This window comes from Narcine bancroftii, chromosome 14 (genome assembly GCF_036971445.1).
Source record: "Narcine bancroftii isolate sNarBan1 chromosome 14, sNarBan1.hap1, whole genome shotgun sequence".
NCBI lineage: Eukaryota > Metazoa > Chordata > Chondrichthyes > Torpediniformes > Narcinidae > Narcine > Narcine bancroftii.
Window position 1 is genome coordinate 10,162,597 of NC_091482.1, and position 20,351 is coordinate 10,182,947.

A 20,351-nucleotide genomic window follows, 5' to 3' on the forward strand; every position below is an offset into this window, starting at 1 on the left:
CAATGTTTCAGGCTTGGGAAAAGAATAAGCAGAAAGAATAAAAAGCAGGAAAAAGCAGGAAAACTCAGAATAGAGACAGCACTGGCTGCGGGAGGAGTCCGGGCCAGCAAAAGGTGTTAATTGGATATGATGAGGGGAGAGGTAAGAATTGTTTATGTCTGCATGAAAGGAGACAGGGAAAAGGGAGCGAGACAGAGCTGGGGGAAGGCGATGAGGGAAGAAGTGAGGAGGAGGGACACACGAATCCCAGAGAAGTTGAAATTAATGCCATCTGGTTGGAAGGTGCCCAGTCGTAAGACAAGGTGTTCTTCCTCCAATTTTGTGGGCAGTCTCAGTCTGACAGTGCATGAGTCCATGGACAGACATGTCAGCAAGGGAATGGGATGGGGATGGGATGGTCTACCCTGCAGGATGCTCCATTTAACTTGGACATTGAGTTGGACATTGAGTTGGAAAGTTGTAATTTAAGGCCCTAACCCTACTGTAAGCTCTCAAACGTATCATCCAGCATATTACCAGTTTGCAGTACCAATGGAGTGCTGCACTGTCAAAATGCCATCTTTAACATGAGATGCTAGACTCTTGAGGAGGTGGGATGTTTCCCTCATGAATTTAGAACTTGCTGTCAAAATGTGAAGAAGGGCTCAGGCCCAAAACGTTGGTAATATATCTTTACCTCATGAACACTGTGAGACCTGCTGAGATCATCCAGCATTTCTGTGTGTTTACTACAATTACAGTGTCTGCAGACTTTCATGTTTCACACCATTAAAGTGTCAGGACCAAAGGTTGCTGTTAAAAACTGAGATGCAGATTAATTTCTTCTCTCAATGGCTCCCTGACTCTGTGGAATTCAGAAAGTGGGGAGGCTGGATTATTGAAGATACTTGAGACAGAATTATTGGTCTACAGGGGAATCAAGGATATCAGGCAACAGGTCAGAAAATGAAGATGAGACCACAGTCAGAACACTCTCAATTTTATTGGACGTTGAGCAGACTCATTGTTATAATGTAATTGAGTTATAGTTTTTAATTTTTTTAATTTTGGACCACGGGTCCAAGCTGCCCAATTTTTGCACCCAATTAATCTACACCCCCAGTACATTTTGAAACATGGGAGGAAACTGGAGCCCCCGGGGAAAACTCATGTAGACACAGGGAGAACATACTGTTATGAGCCGAGAGGACCCCAAACCCCAGCAGCAATAGATATTCACCAAGACAAATGGTTACTTAAACAAAAGTTGATTTTAATTATCTTTAAACATGAAAACTGAATCAAACTTTAACATCACTATTAACTTAACTAACCTAACTTAACACCCATCTAATTCTAACCGCACATGTATGTAAGTTCAGAAAAGTTTTTTGGTTCACAGTCCAATTTCACTTCTCATTCTTCCAAGTTCACTGGTTGCAGGCAATTCTTATACTGTGCACAGAATTTAACATTTATGAAGTTCATGAGGCTTTGTTGCTTGAAAGGTAAATGGTTACCGCTCAGGAAGGTTCTTGTCGGTTTTCAGAGAGAAATTTGTTGTTTGATGGACACTCACAACTGATATCTTGTAACCAGCCACTTCAGTGTCTTGCCGAAGAAACTTGCCCCAAGGTTTTCCAGATGATGATTGCTTTCTTTCACGTCATCACAGAGTTCCTTTTTGTTTCTCTTATTTCAAATGAAACATTAGACAGCCAGTCCTCTCCTCTTGCATGAACCACCAGGGTTTTGATCAGGCTGAACTAAGCACTCACTGGTGCTACAAATGCATTGTGCTAACCACTATGCCAACCCTGCAGCCAAGAGTGCTGTTTAGAGTTTGGAAACTAAGCATTTCTCCCAATTCATCCATCCTGGCCAACTTACCTAACTGAGCAAATTCCACTTGATGGGCCAAATGGGTTGCTCTTCCTTCTATTTCTTACATTCGTATTTCCTCACAACATAGGGAGAGGCCATTTGGTCCATTGAGTCTATGTTGGTTTTCCACAACTATTTATTTCCCTGTAATCTATTGTCTCACACATCATCCCACACTGATACCTTTACAACTCATCTACATAAGGAGTGATTTAAATTAGCCCATCAGTCGATCAGCCATCATATCAATCGCGATTTCCGAAACTTAAATGGATCCATTGCTCTCTGCCTGGTCCCACCAGTGGGTAGAATATTGGAATATAAGTTTACATTGGTGTCCCTTCAAGAGAGAACCACCATGGCAAAAAAATTGCCTAGCAATTGCCTAACAATGCAATACATAAACACACTGGAGAAACTCAGCAGGTCACACAGCATCCAGAGAAAGTAAAGGTTAACCAATGTTGCAGGCCTGGGCCCTATGTCAGGTATGAAAAAAAGGCGGAAACCCAAGTAAAAGGTGCGGGGGGGGGAGAGGAGGAAGTGGAAGGGGAGAAGCACAGATCCTCTTCTCAGGTCATCCCTCAGGGCTGACTTACTTCCCCTCCAGATCGGTGGGCCATGCAGGATCCTCAGACTGCCACAGGAACAATGGAACAGGGCCTTTACCATAGGAGATTTAGCACAAGACCTCTACTTGCTAACCCCAGGAACTCAGTGACTTCGCAGATGCTCTTTCTCCACCTTCAATGGTCACTGGCCTGGTTCCATAGAGTCCTTAAGAATGTAACATGTCTTTGAATTATTTTCTTTGGTTTTCTTGCTATGAGAAACCTTAGAGGTGCTTGTTTCAGAGTCTAGTGGCATATGGGCAATGTGGGTAGAACATACATAGAACATAGAGCAGTACAGCACAGATACAAGCCTTTTGCCCCATAGTCTGTGCTGAACCTGCTGCCAGATTCTCCAGCATTGTGTTTTTACTTCAATCACAGCGTCTGCAGACTTCTATGTTTCTCTCCATGGTGTCAGATTAAACTAAATCTCTGCAGCTTGCACACAATAAATACCCGTGCTTCCCTAATACCCCCAATTAACCCTCATATTTTTAAGGGTCGGAGGAAACCCACATAGACACAGGGAGAATCTACAAACTCTTTACAGGCGGATTCAATCCTGGGTCACTAGTGCATTGTGCTAACCACTACACTAACCATGCCGCCCTAACATATCAGATTCCATTACTTCCCCTAACAGGCACCAACCACTTTCAGTAAAAATCTTGCCCAGCGCATCTCTCTTAAATTTTCATTCCATCACCTTTCAGCAGTGGTTTTCAAACTGCCCCCCTTAAATTCATATTCCACCTTAAGTAATCCCTATGCCATAGGTGCTCTGTAATTAATAAGGTGGGATGTGAGTGGGAAGGGAAGGTTGAGAATCACTGCTCATGACCCAATTGTTACTGAAATATTTTGCTTGAGAAATATTGTCATTGACCCATTTCCTTTAGAGTTATGAAACCGTGCACATAACGAGTCAATAAGGGACAATTAAAACAGTGGTTTTCAAACTTTTTCTTTCCACTCGGATACCTCTTTAAGCAATCCCTTACTAATCACAGATCACCTATGCCATAGGGAATACATAAGGTGGAATGTGAGCTTAGGGGGGCAGTTTGAAAACTACTCTTAGAGCATAATTTTGACATTTTAATGTCAAAAAGTTTCTGACTGTCTGGATGTTGGCCTGAGAGAGGATATTGTCTGTTCTCCTTCTCCCAGTGAATTTGGAGGATTTTTGCAGTGTTCTGCCAAGCCTCCAAAAGGTCCAGGGTGAGAGGATCACTTTGGCCTGCCAGGCCATGAATTTGATGCTAGGTTTGAGATCTTGGCCCTAAAGGACAGATCAACATACTTCCCGAAGTGTAGTCATTCGCTAAATTTTCCATTCGTAGCTGAATGATGTGGTAATCGGCAGGAAACCTGAGACATCACATGAAGTTCACACAAAGAACATCAATTGGCTCAGCATCAAAAGCTTGAAATATCCTGATGTTAGATTCAGTGGTGAAAAAAACTGTACCGTCTGAACATATCAAAGGATCTGATTTGGTGGTTAAATCCAACTCTTCATTTCCTCTGTGAATAGCTCAGTAGCCAGATTGCAGCTTTACTTTTGGTAAAGTTTCCGCAAAACCTCCATCCATACTCAAGCAAACCCCTCACTTCTTCCAAGCCAGGAGAGGAGAAGCGGGCAGGCAGGGATCCATCCTAACGTGAACCTTACTGCTGCAAACTGAAAGGCAGAGACACTTGAACGTGTCTTTCTTTAGTGCTTCCAGTTTGGTCACACAGAGCACCCATCCCCCTGACTTTTCATTTCTCACCCCTCAGACTGCCAGAGAGGTCCCCTCAAATCTGCAGCTGTGCCGAAAGCTGGGGTCGTTTTTGAACTCTGCTGTTAAGATGAAAATAAACAACGGGACCGGCCTTAGGCAAACAGCAAAATGTCCCAAGTGAAAAGCAATAGCCAACCTTAATTTAGCTGTAATGAGATTGTCTGTGTAACAGACCCTCTGTTCCCCTGTCATCTCACGACACCAGTGTAACAAATTGCTTGGAATACAAGCACATCAACCATTCCAGGAGTGCGGTAAAGAGCAAGTAATCATTGGTTTATGGGCCTACTCATGGGTTGCTCTTTCATTACTGATTATCCTTGTTATTAAGACTGGTGAATTGGTTTTCACAACAGTAGGTTCAAAACAATTCTCCAAATATCTCAATGGAATCTGCAGACTGCGTCATATTCTGAAATCACCAAAGTTTCAAGCTGTGGTTCATTTAACTGCAAAAACACAGAAGTGCTGGAGGTCCTACAGTGTCTATAACCAATGTTTTAGGCCTGAGCCCTTCTTCAAGGGCTGAGTGAAAAGCAGGCAGGTGTCTGAATTAAAAGGGTGGGGGGGGGGAGAAGAAAGGGTAGGGGGGGGAGAAGAAAGGGTAGGGGGGAGGTGCACAAGCCAATAGGCTAAAGACCATAATCTGACATGGCTAGGAGGATGGAGACGGACGATGAGATGAGAACTCTTCAACTTCAGTCGTGGTGTCGCAAGCCTTTCGTGTTTTACTTCTGGGGAAAGCTGAGAATTCATCAGGGGGAGGAGGTGGCTCTGTGAATGCAGAGCAGGAGGAACGAAGATAGAGGGAAAAGAGACAAAGGGGATGAGAGAGAGAAAGAGCAAGAGAAAAGGAGATGAAAGATATGCAAAAATGCTGGAAGAACCCATGTTTGATCCAAATTTGGGTGTTTACTCCAGAGACCATCTGGGCCCGCACTTTTGCATTGTCTGGCCAGAGATGTTGTGGCACCACTAAGACATTAGCCCAAGTACACACCTTCTTTCTCACGACATAATAGGCCTATTGGCATATTTTCAAGGGTCATCCCCAGTATCCTGGCTTCTGTTTATCCCTCTACTGCCATGTCGCAACAGATCATCATCCTTTGATCAGTGCAGGGAACGCAGTGAATCAGGCAGCATCTGTGGGTACAAATAGTTATCAGTATTCTGGGTCAGGATACTTTATCGTCCCCAGTGACCCATTGAAGGGCTCAAGCCCGAAACACTGATTTTGTATCTTTATCCAGTAGCAAGAGGTTGTGCCCAGGGTGATGGAGTCCTTTACGTTGCTGTCTGCCTTCTTGAGACAGTGCTTCCAGTTGTGGCCTTTGATGGATGGGACCAACTCTCCAGCAGTTTCGTTGGATAACTTACAGGGTTTCAGCTCTGTATCATCAATAGGTTAAACAAATACCTTGATGAAGGGCTCAAGTCTGAAATGTTGGTTAAGTTTTCTTTAACCTTTGCTATATAAAGTACTCCATTTGACCTGCTGAGTTTCTCCAGCATCGTGTTCTTACTTCAACCATGGTGTCTACAGATTTTCGTGTTTTACTTCAGGTTAAGCAGATTGGTTGAGGAGAATCATCCAGTTAGACAGGTATACAATTCAGAGTCTGGCTGGCCTCACTGGCCTTGATAATCCTCATGGCATCTTTCACCCATCCTCACAGATCTTCCTTATTTTTCCCACAGGAAGCAGGAAATATCCAACAGGGCCGAGATGAGCACAGTGGAACCGCACCTGTCACCGCCTCACACCGCTCCCCCCTCCACAAGGGTACGTGGCTTGCTCTGAACTCCCAGTCGGGGTGAATCGCGTGATTAATTGTGTCTAAATTTAATTTGCCCAGAGGCAGCAGAGATTTACTTGAATTAGGAGCAAAAGATAAACTGCTGGAAGAACCTGGCGGGTCAAGCAGCATCTGTGGGAGGGGGAAAGGAATTGTCAATGTTTGAGAATCAAAATCGACCCTCACATTGATTAAGTAGCTTTGGAGAATGAAGTAGCACACATCAGACATCTAGGTCTATCTGATCCTTCTCCTGGTCATGCTCACTCAATGTCCTCTTCTTTCCTCTTCTCCCTCAGTGGTCAATCATTTTCTCCTTAACCACCATGATTGCAAACAGTTCTCATTGCAATGAGTTCCATACTTTCTCCCTGGTAAAGAAATTTCTCCTAAATTCTTTAGCGGATTTATTGGTGGCTACCATTTATGTTTGGTACTTACACATGAGAATTTTCTTCCATTAGACCTCTTTTCCCCTGCCATAACTAGAAATCCTTTCCCAATTCTCCTCTCCACTTTGCTGGCTATGAAGACCTTCCAGGGCAGTAAACTTGCAGTTTTAGCATCATCCCAATGTTCTTCATTGATGAAGGTTGTGCAGGAAACTGCAACGATCTGCCATCCATCTCCCAGGAGTTCAGCATCTACTTCACCAAATCATAATTCTTGCTCACTGCGGGGAGGGGGGGGAGGGTCCATGCCCACACTCCTTATAAACTTTCCAGGGCCCCATTCCCACTTTTTTTGTAAACTCACAGGGTCGTTCTCTGATTCAATGCTCTGTATAAACTCACCAATTACCTGCTCCGATGTTCCCTATAAATTCACCAGGATTTTGAACCAGTGCTCCCTATAATCTTGCCATGGTCCTGATCCGATACTCCGTATAAACTTACCAGCATCCTGATCCGATACCATGTATAAACTCACCAGGATCCTGATCCAATACTCTGTATAAACTCACCAGGGTCCTGATCGGATATTCTATATAAATTCACCAGGATCCTGATCCAATACTCTGTATAAATTCACCAGGATCCTGATCCAATACTCTATATAAACTCACCAGTGTCCTGATCGGATATTCTATATAAATTCACTAGAATCTTGATCTAATACTCTATATAAATTCACCAGGGTCCTGATCGGATATTCTATATAAATTCACCAGGATCCTGATCTGCTACTCCACATAAACTCACCAGGGTCCTGATTCAATGCTCTTTATAAATTCACCAGGGTTCTGATGCCATATTCTGTATAAACTCAGAGGGGAATTGCTTCCAGCACTCCTTATCGTCTCACTTGGGTCCTGTTCAAATATAAACTCCACACGCCTTATTTCCAGAGTTCATGCTAAATGCACCGGAATCTCATTTCATTCAAATTTGTCAAAAATAAAACCAGTTACGTTCTGCACAAATTGACTTTGCACACCCAAAATTGAGCCTCCTCTTCCTGATCCTTGAAGTGTTTGATTGATTCACCTGTGATGTTGCTCACACGTTATATAAATTCTCTCCCTTTGTTGTCTCTGATTACAAACTGTCAGTGGAACTGATCCAAGTTAGCCAAAGAAATGCTAATTAATTCATGTGTTTGGTGCCTTCTTTCTATCAACTGCTGCTATTTTGACAACTCCTCTGAGCTACCTCAAGGCCATGATAAAAGACAGTGTTCTTTCTCCTTAATTAATCTTTACAAAATTACTCAGTTGTAATTTATTGGCATTTATATCAAGTTAGACAAATGCTCTCAAACATTTATGTTATGTTGCTGGTTGTGTCGGCTCCAAATTGTTTGCGTGGTAAAATCAGTAGAATGGTCTCATTTTGTTGCTTTGGAGTTCCACAATGAAGAAGTCTTTCAAGACGAGAAAGGAATCAGTCTTGGCTAACAAGTCATTTTCTTAGTTTTCTGCATGTTTCAAGTTGCTCATGCACTGCCAGACTAAGACCACCTGCAACCACAGAACCAAAATCAATTCTCACCTCTCCTCTTATCATATCCAATTAACTCCTTTTGTTGGTCAGGTCTCTCACCCCCTCCCATTCTTCCCCCTTAATCTCTAGTCTTTAATTAAGCTATCTGCCTGTTTTTTGTTTATATCTTGAGGAAGGGCTCAGGCTGTAATGTCGGTAATATATCTTCACCTCCTATGGAGTTGCTTAACTGATCAGTTCTCAGATTCTAGTCATAAAACCAAGAGTCTCTATGCCTCATAGAATGGCAGAGCATGGGAACAGGCTCATCAGCCCACAATGTCTGCACTGGACGCAATGTCCACATTATTTCTGCTACTTGCACATTCACATGTCCCCTCCATTCCCTGCACATTCACATGTCCCCTCCATTCCCTGCACATTCACATGTCCCCTCCATACCCTGCACATTCTCTCATCCCCTCCATTCCCTACACATTCACATGGCCCCTCCATACCCTGCACATTCACATGTCCCCTCCATTCCCTGCACATTCACTCATCCCCTCCATTCCCTACACATTCACACGTCCCCTCCATTCCCTACACATTCACAAATCCCCTCCATTCCCTGCACATTCACATGTCCCCTCCATTCCCTGCACATTCGCATGTCCCCTCCATTCCCTGCACATTCGCACGTCCCCTCCATTCCCTGCACATTCGCACGTCCCCTCCATTCCCTGCACATTCGCACGTCCCCTCCATTCCCTGCACATTCACACGTCCCCTCCATTCCCTGTAATTCACACGTCCCCTCCATTCCCTGCACATTCACACGTCCTCTCCATTCCCTGCACATTCACACATCCCCTCCATTCCCTGCACATTCACACGTCCCCTCCATTCCCTGCACATTCACACGTCCCCTCCATTCCCTGCACATTCACACGTCCCCTCCATTCCCTGCACATTCACACGTCCCCTCCATTCCCTGTAATTCACATGTCCCCTCCATTCCCTGCACATTCACACGTCCTCTCCATTCCCTGCACATTCACACGTCCCCTCCATTCCCTGCACATTCACACGTCCCCTCCATTCCCTGCACATTCATGTCTACCTACAACCATTTTATATTCTACTATTGTGCCTGGTGCAACCAGGCAGCCTGTTGTAGGCACCTACCACTTTTTTTGGCTATTCCTAATGTATTTTAATGAAGACGGTGAACAAGAATCCGACTTTGAAGGATTTACAGATGATAATGAAGAAGATGAGTAAACAACGTCATTATTTTACTAGTTATTTCAGATGTTTTATGGTTGTTGACTTCAGCACTTTTTTTCAACAATCCCATTCAAGCAATTAAAAATAAATTTTAATGCAAAAGCAGTTTATGCTCAATCAACTTCAATTTTATATTCAACATGTAAAAGAGTTCTGGTATGGTGCACTTACAGAGATAATGCGCAGTGGGTTACCCTGTTTGTAAAAAATGTATTTAACGTGCGCATTATATGTGTAAAAATTCAGTAATTAAACTCATCTTGTCAATTTGATTGAGTTTTTTGCAGAAATGACAAAGATGGTTCCAGGGTTGGCGTCATGGTGGGGGAGGGCATTCGCAGGCCATGCCCCTCCCTAATGAGTTATTGTTCCCCCCCCAACCCGAACACAAGCAGCAGAAACGGCACATGAAACTGCCACACAAATGGCAGTTTGTGCCCCCCCCCCCTACGTTATCATAATGCCCCCACTCCCCCCCAATTTGATGCCGACTCTGGATGGATAGGCGGTGGATGTTGGTGGAGCTGAGGACAGTGTAGAGGGTTATTGAATAATACAACAGGATATAGATCAATTACAGATATGAACAGAGCAAAGAACATTACAGCACAGCACAGGCCCTTCAGTCTATGATGTTATGCCGAGCTACCTATCTATATATTTAAAACTAAAAAGAAGCAAAACCCTTCCTACCTCATAACTCTTGTTATTGTTCATCCATGTGTCTGTCTCCCCCACCATCCCTGGCAAGGCATTCCAGATACCCACTGCTCTCTGTGTTTAAAAAAAACTTAGATGTCTCCCCTAAACCTCCCTCTCTTTTTGTCCTCTGGTGTTTGCTACTCCCACCCTGGGGAGAAAGGTGCTGATTGTCTTTCATATTCATTTAGACCTCTATTAAGTCACCTCTCATCTTTCTTCGCTCCAAAGAGAAAATCCCTAGCTCCGTTCATCTTGACTCAAAAGACACGTTCTCCAATCCAGGCAACATCCTGGTAAATCTCTGCTTTCTCTCCATAGTTTCCACATTAATGAGACAACCAGAATGGAACACAATATTCCAAGTATGGACTCACCAGAGATTTAATAGAGTCAGAGAAGTTTAACCCAGACAAGTGTGAGGTGATGCACTTTATGGGAGGTTAATTGTAAGAGGAACTTTTTAAACTCCAGCATGTAAAACACGAAGCAGTTGGACTGTGGCTCCCTCTTGTGTCTAACCTTAAAATAGCATCCTTCATTGTGGCCTTCACTGGGAGACCCGCATCATTGATAGGGATCTCCCAGTGGCCAAGCACTTCAATTCTGCACTCCACTCCCATGCTGGCTTATCTGTCCATGGCCTCATGTACCGTCCCACCAAATCCACCCATAAATTGGAGAAGCAACACTTGATTTTATGTCTGGGTACTCTCCAACCGGATGGCAATAGCGTTGACCTGTGGTTTCTGCTAGCTTGCTCTCCTTACTCCCTCCCTTCTATTTCCCTTTGTCTTCTCTCCTCCAACTCTCCACGCCTTTCCATCTCCAATCACAGAGCCATTCCCCCTCTCCCTGCTTACTGTTGTTCCCTTCTTCCTTTATACATCTATAAACTCCTGCCTTTGGGACTGTGCTCCACCCCTGACCCTCCCGTCCTCCCCTCACTATTTTGTTCAGGTGCCTGCCCACATTTTGCTCATACCTTGATGAAGGGCTCAAGCCCGAACCATTGATTATGTATTTTCATCTTTGCTTTGAAGGCAGCACAGTTGGTAGAGCGGTTAGCACAGGGCCTTTACAGCGCCAGACTTGAGTTCGAATCCTGCGCCGTCTGTAAGCAGTTTATATGTTGTCCACGTGGGTTTTCTCTTGGGGCTCCGGTTTCCTCCCACCATTCAAAATGTACCGGGGCTAGGTTAATGGGATGTACAGACTCGAGGGCCAAAATGGCCTGCTACCATTCTGTATGTATGTATGTCTATATAAAGGATACTGTTTGACCTGCTTAGTTTCTCCAGCATTGTGTTTTTACTTCAACCACGGTGTCTGCAGATTTTCATGTCTTACCCTCATCCTTTATTGTGAGTATTTTTGGAATGAAATTACCACATTCTATAAGAAAAGCACAACTTCTTTAAAGTGGAATGGTACTCTAGTGACATGCCATGCATGATGTTAATTTGAAATCAACCCAGATAATATTAAGAAAGACTTGAGGAGGAGCTGCTCATCACAGAGAGGAGTGAATCTGTGGAATTCTTTGCCTAAGGAAGCAGTGGAGGCTATCTCAATAAAGAGTTTGGCATTGTAGAGGAATTAAAGGTGGTGGGGAAAAGGCAGGTAGGTGGAGCTGTCCATGACCAGGTCAGGCAAGATCGTTGAATGATGGTGCAGACTCAAGGGGCCAGATGGCTGACACCTCCTTCTAGTTCTAAAATTTAAAATTTTTAAATTAAACATTTTTTAAATTTTTTAAAATTTAGAAATATAGAAAAGTAACAGGCCATCTTGGTCCTCCCAATTTATACCCAAGTAACCTACACCCCGCAGTATGTTTTGAATGGTGGGAGGAAACCAAAACCCACGCAGACGTGGGGAGAATATACAAACTCCTTACAGACAGTGTGGGATTCGAACCCCGGTCCCGATTGCTGGCACTGTAAAGGCGTTGCGCTAGCCACTACATCAACCGTTCCGCCCTATGTCAACCGTGCCAACCGTTCTTATATTCAGCTGCAGAGTGAACTATAAAATTAGCTTCACATGCTCATTATTTCCCAGAGCATTTTAAGATGTAATTAATGTTGTAATGCTTTGTTGCTGAGCAATCTTCTGGGTTCCCTGGCAAACTGAACATTCGGATCCAGAAATAGCTGACCAGAGGGCAGTGGAGGAAGGATGTCATTCTGATCGGATGCACCTGGCCAGTAGTGTTCTACAGGGATAACATTGGGGCCCCTGTAGTTTGTGATATATACTGTATATAAATGACAGATTAAAAAAAAGGTAGGTGGGTGGGTCAGTACATTTGTAGGGGACACCAATTTTGGTTGAGTTGTAGACAGTGTAGAGCAGGGGCTACCAAAGGGGTCGATAATCGACCCTTGGGAGTCGATGGGACTATCCAAGGGTTCTGATTAGTGCCTGGGGGTCGAAAGTGGGTTGATAAATGCCGGGGGTGAGGGGGGGGTCGATTGAACAGCTGTGGGTGAAAACAAGAGCGTATCTGTGGAAAATAGCGCCTATGAGGGGGTGGCCATCCTCTCGCAAGAGCTAGCCTTGGTGGCTGCCATGTTGGCTTTGGCTTTGGCCTCTTCGTAAATTGAGAGTGAATGGGAGGTCGAAGGAGGGTGGATAGAGCGGAGAAGAAAGAGGTGTGTGTTCTTGGTCGGTTCTTTGTATGTCGATATTGCCAATATAGTCTACTTTTGATCCAAAATTTCAACATATGCAGGATTTTAATTTTGTGGATAATTTTCAACATTATTTTGTTCAAGATTCTTTTATTGTCATGTAATAAAACAGAAAATGTGATATTACACAAAATTTCATTTAGTCCACCGTAAGGCAGACAAAGATTCTCCATCAGCAGAAATTGCCCGCTGCCACTTACAGTCAGAGAAAGAGAAGCAAAAGAGAGTCCCCCAAGAGTCACTGAGCGTTCGTGAATTTGCCTCCAGCGCTCCTGCAACCTGTGCAGTCACACAGCCTTCAGTCCAAACCATCGTCAATCCAAGCTCCAGATCCAAATCTCCAACACGATGAGGAAGCCTTCAGTCCTCTCGGATCCCTCTCGCATCTTGGTTCCAGTACCTAGTATCCATTCAGCCACTAAAGCAGTCCGCAGCCTGGTGTAAGTCTTTTGAATGGGTTGCTCGCCTCGAGTCACCAACAGCCTGCTGCCTGTGTGCTCTTCAGCCTCAGAGCCCCTGGGGGTGGATCCCTGTTTTTTGCCTCCTGGAGTCTTCAACCCCTTGTGCCTGCAGCTGAACATAGGCGCCTCCATCTTGTGCCCAGACCTCTCAGTTGCAGAATTTTAAAATAAACCACTGTTGGCTCCTTTTGAAGCCTAGGCTGGGACTGGGCATTTAGACCCTGTGAGGGAGCGTTGTGTCTCAACTCCCCACTCTCCTCAGGTCGGCACCAGAAGCAGCACTGCTGTTATGGCAGCTCCAGCAGAGCCGCCATTTTGCTGGGTGGTGACAGAAAGATGAAGCTGCCTGAATGAATTTATTTAAAAAGAGGACAAAGTAAGTCATTCCTGTGATTCTGGTGCCATCAGTAAAGGGTGACATCTCTGGAGAGAAAGACGTTGCTTTGACTGAAAATTAATATGATCCTTTGGGCAGTTTGCAAGATAACCGTATCAGTGCAGGATAGCTGACAATTACCATCGAAAGCTGGCACATAGCAGCTTTCATCTATATATCAACCATTTTATGAAACTAAGTACCTTGTTTACCACTCACAAAGTGGCCATTATTAGTTAATTAAAAATATATGAATCTCAAAAAGCTGCAATATGCCCTTAATTAAATTGTCAAATGCAATCCTCCCAAAATATCTGGAGTATCAATAATTGTCTTTTTAACTCATAAGAAGGATGTGGCAGAGTTAAATGAAAAGGCAGCATGGTAGGGTTACTCTCTCCGGACAATGGAAGGCACTGGGCTGATTGGAATTTTAGAACATTGAAAGAAATTGAGAGGCATCCAGTTCACCCTCAACCTGGTTTTGCTACCTCTACAATTGTTTTTTTCAGACAGATAGTAGGTAACAGGCCTTTTCAGCCCACATGCCCGTGCCGCCCCACGGCAGCCAATTGACCTACAACCCCCCGGTACATTTTTTGGAGGCTGGGAGGAAACTGGAGTACCCGGAGGAAACCCACGCGGACATGGGGAGGACGTACAAACTCCTTACAGACAGCGTTGGATTCAAACCCCGCTACACTAACCATGCCACGATCTAAAAAGATCTTAACTGTCTACCTTATCCATGCCTCTCATAATCTTCCATATTTCTATTGTCACCCCTCGACCTCCTTTGTTCCAGGGAAAGAAAGCCTAGCCTATACAAAGACTCCCCTAACTGAAGCCCTCCAATCCTGATAGCATTCGGAGGAATTTCTACCATAACTGCACAACTGCTCCTGTTTGGGGAGACAATACTAAAATCAAAATTATTCCTATGGAGTCATAAATGCAAAGGCATCATTATAGAAAAAAGTAGCTGATGGTGGAAACAGAATAGGCTGGTGCATTTAGCGGGTCAACGTGAGAAGAAACAGGGCCAACATTTTGGGTCCAAGACATTTCAACAGAGCTGGAAACGTAGGAAGTCAGGCAGGTTTTAATTTAGAGAAAGGAGGAGGCAGAAAAAAAACAAGGAATAACTAAAATAAGCAGGAAAGGCTACAGAAAAGTTCCATAAGGGTAGTCTTGTTACTTGAGAAAGGAGAAGAGGAAATACGCCCATCATCCGGAATTCAAGCAACCTCAAGCAAAATTGCAGAAAATAAATAGGTAAAAAAATACAAAGGTTTAACTTTGGCGCCCCTTAGCAGCTGGTTTACCAATCATGCAGCATACAATCTCAAGCAACTGGTAAATTCACTTATCAGGCATCTACAATTCACATAGGTGCTGGATACCAGGGGTTTTACTGGACTGGCTTTAAAGGTGCTGCATAGGAGGTTCACCAAGTTGATTTTGGGAATGAGGGAGTTATCTTCTAAGGAGAGATATTAAGTAGCCTGAGATAAAACCCATTAAATTTAGAAGAATGTGGGGCGGGGGCGGGGAGGGACCTTATAGAAGTATGTGAAATCATGAAAGAAAGGAATAGATAAGGTAGAAGCAGGTAAGACTGGAACTAGGGGACTCAGCCCCAAGATTCACGGAAGAAGACTTGAGGAAGAACTGCTTTTCTCAGTGAGAAAATGGTTACTGAAATATTTTGCTTGAGAAAATTGTCATTGACCATTTCCTTTGGAGTTATGAAACCGTGCACATAACGAGTCAATTAGGTACAATTAAAACAGTGGTTTTCCACCCACCTACCACCTTAAGAAATCTCTTACTAATCACAGAGCTCCGATGACACAGGAAATAATTAAAGTGGTATGTGAATGGAATGAAAAAGGTTTGAGAACCACTGATCTAAGAGTAAATAAGTCTCCTGGACCAGATGGATTTTTCACTTGGGTTCCGAAAGAAGTTGTGGTAGAGATTGTGGAGACATTGGTAACGATATTTCAGGAATCAAAAGATTCTGGCATGGTCCAGGAGGACTGGAAAATCGCAGATATCACCCCACTATTCAAGAAGGGAAGGGGGCAGCAGAAAGGAAACTATAGACTGGTTAGCCTGGTCAGTGGTTGGGAAGATGATGGAGTTGATTATCAAGGATGAGGTGATGAGGAATACTTGGACGGACATGACAAGATAAGTCAAACCCATCATGGCTTTCTTAAGGAAAAATCTTGCTTGACAACCATATTGGAATTCTTTGAAGAAGAGACAGTAGGCTGGATAAAGGAGATGTTGTGGATGTATTTGGATTTTCAGAAGACCTTTGACAAGATGCTGCACATGAGGTAAATTAATAAGATTAAAAAGCCCATACTATAATGGGAAACATGCAGGCATGGGTAGACCATTGGCTGATTGGGAGGTAGCAGAGAGTCGGAATACAGGGATATTCTGGTAGAATTAGATGAAAGAATGAATGTCTTTGTGGCCATGTTTCCAAATGATACCAAGTTTGGTGGAGGAGAAAGTAATGTTGCGGAAACATTGTAGATTCAGAAGGATTTAGATTAAAAGGATAGGCAGAGTATTGGCAAATGGAACACAATGTTTGAAAGTGTACAGTTGTGCATTTTGGTAGAAGAAATAAGCGGTCAGATATCTTCTACATGGGGAGGAAATTTAAAATACCCATACACAAAGGACCCTGGGAATCCTCGTGCAAAATAATCTGAAGATTTGGCGGCACGGTTGGCATAGCAGTCAGCACAACACTTTTGCAGCGCCAGCGATCGGGACAGGGGTTTGTAGATCTCGTCGAAAGAACCAAAGACTTGTTGATCCAAACCAAGGCTTTTATTAGCAAAAGACAGGAGCTCTTCACAGGTGGCCGACCAGTCCGGAATGATCCGACCTGGCTAGGTACACAACCCTTTAAGGCCCAGACAGTAGCTGTGGCTTAGCTCTCAGCCAATCGCTGTAAGCACAGTCATTACATACTCTAGATACTGTAATATATTCTTTTTGCTAATAAAATTGTAGAGCTCGTCGAAAGAACCAAAGACTTGTTGATCCAAACCAAGGCTTTTATTAGCAAAAGACAAGAGCTCTTCACAGATGGCCGACCAGACCGGAATGATCCGACCTGTCTAGGGATACAACCCTTTAAGGCCCAGACAGTAGGCATGGCTAAGCTCTCAGCCAATCGCTGTAAGCACAGTCATTACATACTCTAGATACTGTAACTATATACATTGGTGATAGGTCTGTACTATCACAGGGTTTGAATCCCACGTTGTCTGTAAGGAGTTTGTAAGTTCATCCTGTGTCTACCTGGGCTTTCTCCAGGGGGGTTCTGTTTTCCTCCCACCTTTCAAAAACATACCAGGAGTGTAGGTTAATTGGGTGTAAATTGGGCAGCACGGATTCATAGGCCAAAATGGCCTGTTACCGTGCTGTATGTCTAAATTTAAATTTATAAATTTACAGGTTGAGTCAGTGATGAAGAAGGCAAATGTAATGTTGGCATTCATTTCATGAGGAATAGAATTGTAGACCCTATATATGATGTTGAGGCTTTAAAAGGCACTAGTGAGACCTCACTTGCAGTATTGTAGACAGTTTTGGCCTCCTTCTTTAAGAAAGGATGTACTGACATTAGAGAGGATTCAGAGGACATTCACAAGGAAGATTTTGGGAAAGTAAGAGTTGTCATATGAGGAATGATTTGTTGGTTCTGGGTTTGTACTCATTGGAATTTAGGAGAATGGGGGGGGGGGGAATCTCATTGAAAAATTTTAAATGTTCAAAAGACACGGACGGAGTAGAAGTAGAAAGGTTGTTTCCTGCGGTGGGAGAGTCTAGGGCAACTCCACAGTTGAAGAGCATTCACTTAGAATAGAGATATAGAGGAATTTCTTCAGCCAGAGGGTGGTGAATCTGCGGAATTTGTTGCCACAGATGGTTGTTGAGGGCAAATCTTTGGGTGTATTTAAGGCAGTGATTAATGAGTTATTGATTAGTCAGGGTTTCAAAGATGATGGGGAGAAAGCCAGGCAGTAGGGCTGAGTGTGAAAATGGATCAGCTCATGAATAGTAGGGAAGATGCGATGGGCTGAATGGCCTATTTCTGCTCTTATGTCTTATGCAAAAAAAAAATCCCATTGTGCTTCTGACTTGAGCCCCGTAGATAGTAGGAAATTGTCTGGGAAGTCAAGGGAAGATTACTTGCCACAGCACTGACTTCACCTCGTATTTGCAATATTTGACTGAGTTTCTGATAACTCGTATCTTCCCACTTTTGCCACACCAAATGCCATTGGATGTAAAGCGTGGGGGGGTTGGGCCCTCTCCAGATAACCATCATTGTCTGGCAGCTTGGTTGTGGGTAAGCTTCTTGCCATCTATCGGCCCATGCCTGGATGTCATCTAGGTCCTCCTGCAGATACGCACAACCTGCTTCTTTTACCAAGAAACTGCAAATAGAATTGAGGTGTTGTGCGATCATCAACGAATATCCCTGTTTATGATGGAAAGAAACTCATCGATGAAGCATCTGAAGATGGTGGAATTAGGACACTGTCGTGAGACTTGGAATGATTAGTGTAGCGGTTAGTGTGCCGGTGTTACATGGCCAGCAACCTGGGTTTGAATCCAGCGTGATCAGTAAAGAGTTTGCATATTTTACATGTGTCTGCGTGGGTTTCCTCCCACCCTTCAAAACGTACTGGGGTTGTAGATTAATTGGGGTATTTTGCCATTACTCGGGCTTGTGGGCTGGAAGAGCTTGTTGTCATCTTATGTGTCTAAATTTAATAACCACAATCATCAACTTCTCTGTGACTTCAGTTTTTTTTCTTTTATACCCACTGACCAGTTTTACCAGGGCTCCGAGATGCCACACTTGGTCATGTTAAACTGCACTCAATACTTCTCGGTTACTGAAGTATAAAGTATCCTCATTCCGATCCTCTGGGTTCACTTTTAATAAGATGCTGCATATATCCAAGAGCGTAGAAGACAATGTCTGCCTGTTAATTACTGGCTGCAATTGGAAGAATTTGCATGAAACTAATCATTTATCCTTAAGGGAATTTATGATGTGAATGACTTCCCAGAATTGATTTTATATCAATTGGCAAACAAAAGAGTTTACTCTAAGTAGTTTTCCATCCATTGCTAACTTATCACGGAAGCCGTATCTTTCTGTAAATATCAGGGAAAAGTAATCAGTCTTGGTAGTTCATTGTTCCCAATGTTCCAAGGTCCCTCTCAAAATAAAGTCCAGTGCAAACTAGGCCTTTCCCAGCTTGAATTCCAGTAATCCCTCCTAACTTACCCAGGGAAACCATTGATACCTGGTTTACTCTTCTCACCCTCAAGCCCATTGTGCAGAAATCACTAATATCAATGAATCTCTGGTCAATAATAGGCATTTCCTTCTTCCCACCTTCCCCCTTTCTCTGGAGCTTAAAACATGTTTGATTTCTAATCTTCCGAGTTCAAATGAATGACCATCTGTTCCATTCTCCATAGACACTGCCAGACCCTCTTACCATACCTAGAGTTTTGTCAGATTTACAGAAAACTGCAGGGTTTTTTTTTTGCTTTTTGATTGAGCACATGAATCTGTTCAAGTTCATGAGAATGCATAGTTTGATATTGAGAAGTGTGGCCTCACGAATTGCCATGGCTTGCTTCAGGTTGGTTGGCAAAATGCTGGTCATTTTGAACATAACTAAACCAGCTTGCGCACTTTGTTCTAAGCATGAATTGTTCACATTCATGACCACTGCACACCAGGGCTCTCTTCTGCCTAAGCTCATTAATTGACTCTGAAAAATTGGAGAATTTAGGTACTCTTTTTAGTTCATTGACAGATTTACATTTTGAGGACACAACAAGCATTTCCATCTTTTTTGGGGTTTTTTTCCCCACAGTATGGAGCTTGGCATTAATGGAAGGAACACTTGGTGTGATCAGTACTGCTGGGAGGCTCCCCTTTTGTGGATATTACATATGAAGCATTGACCATATTAGACACTTGTCCAGTGTGATGTAAATATATGTGGCAGATTAAGGGGCAATGTAAAATCCATTCCTGAAGAGTGAATCCCTGTTATTCAAAGATGGTAATGGAGTGGTTAGATTACCCTGGGTTCTGTACTAATGATTCTGAAACAAGCATTTGAACCCCAATTTAAAATCAAGTAAGTCTTGAATAAAACTTAACCTCAACGTGAGGACCAAAAACAGACTTTATTCACAAGATATTATTTACAAAATGGAAAATGGTTCAAAGTCTCTTCATACCCTTAGTGTATGCCCATACCTTCTCATCATTCTTACGAACGCTCTTATTCACACCAACATTGGCACATTATAAAAAGCCCATCTGGTGTTTCAGGGATGGAGTCTACCATGCCTAGTCTGTCAGACATATCCGGGACACCAAACCCCTTTCACCTGACAGAGTGACCTGTCCTCTGAAATGACCAAGCAAGCCACAAGTTTAAGAAAAAGTTAAGGTTGAACAAAAACTGCCAGGCCAGCCAACCACTTCTCATTAATAAATGATTGAATAACTATAATATATAATAAAAATAACTTGCCTTGCATTCATCATCTTGGGCATTTTTATTGCCACATGCCACATTTTTATTCTCCACTTGTTTCATATGCTCATAAAGGCACAACATAAATGCAAGTGGTTGTTGTCGTTCTTAGTTGAGGCCATTATTGGATTTTGGTTCCTTAATAGGGGAATTGTGTCAGCTGCAGAAAAAAATCCTGAGAGGATCACATTTCCTTTTTGACATTCCCTCTCCACTACTGGGTGATGGGG

The 20,351-nt window shown here is 43.3% G+C and overlaps 1 protein-coding gene across 3 annotated transcripts in view; it reads left to right on the top strand.

The window, feature by feature from the left end:
• Nucleotides 1-20,351, top strand: part of LOC138749415 (rap1 GTPase-activating protein 2-like) — a 291,433-nt gene that overhangs the window by 187,248 nt on the left and 83,834 nt on the right. For all 3 annotated transcript variants that reach the window (XM_069910700.1, XM_069910702.1, XM_069910701.1), the window contains one exon: nt 5,966-6,050. In XM_069910700.1, coding sequence (XP_069766801.1) covers nt 5,966-6,050 — 85 coding nt within the window. The remainder of the gene's footprint in view (nt 1-5,965; nt 6,051-20,351) is intronic.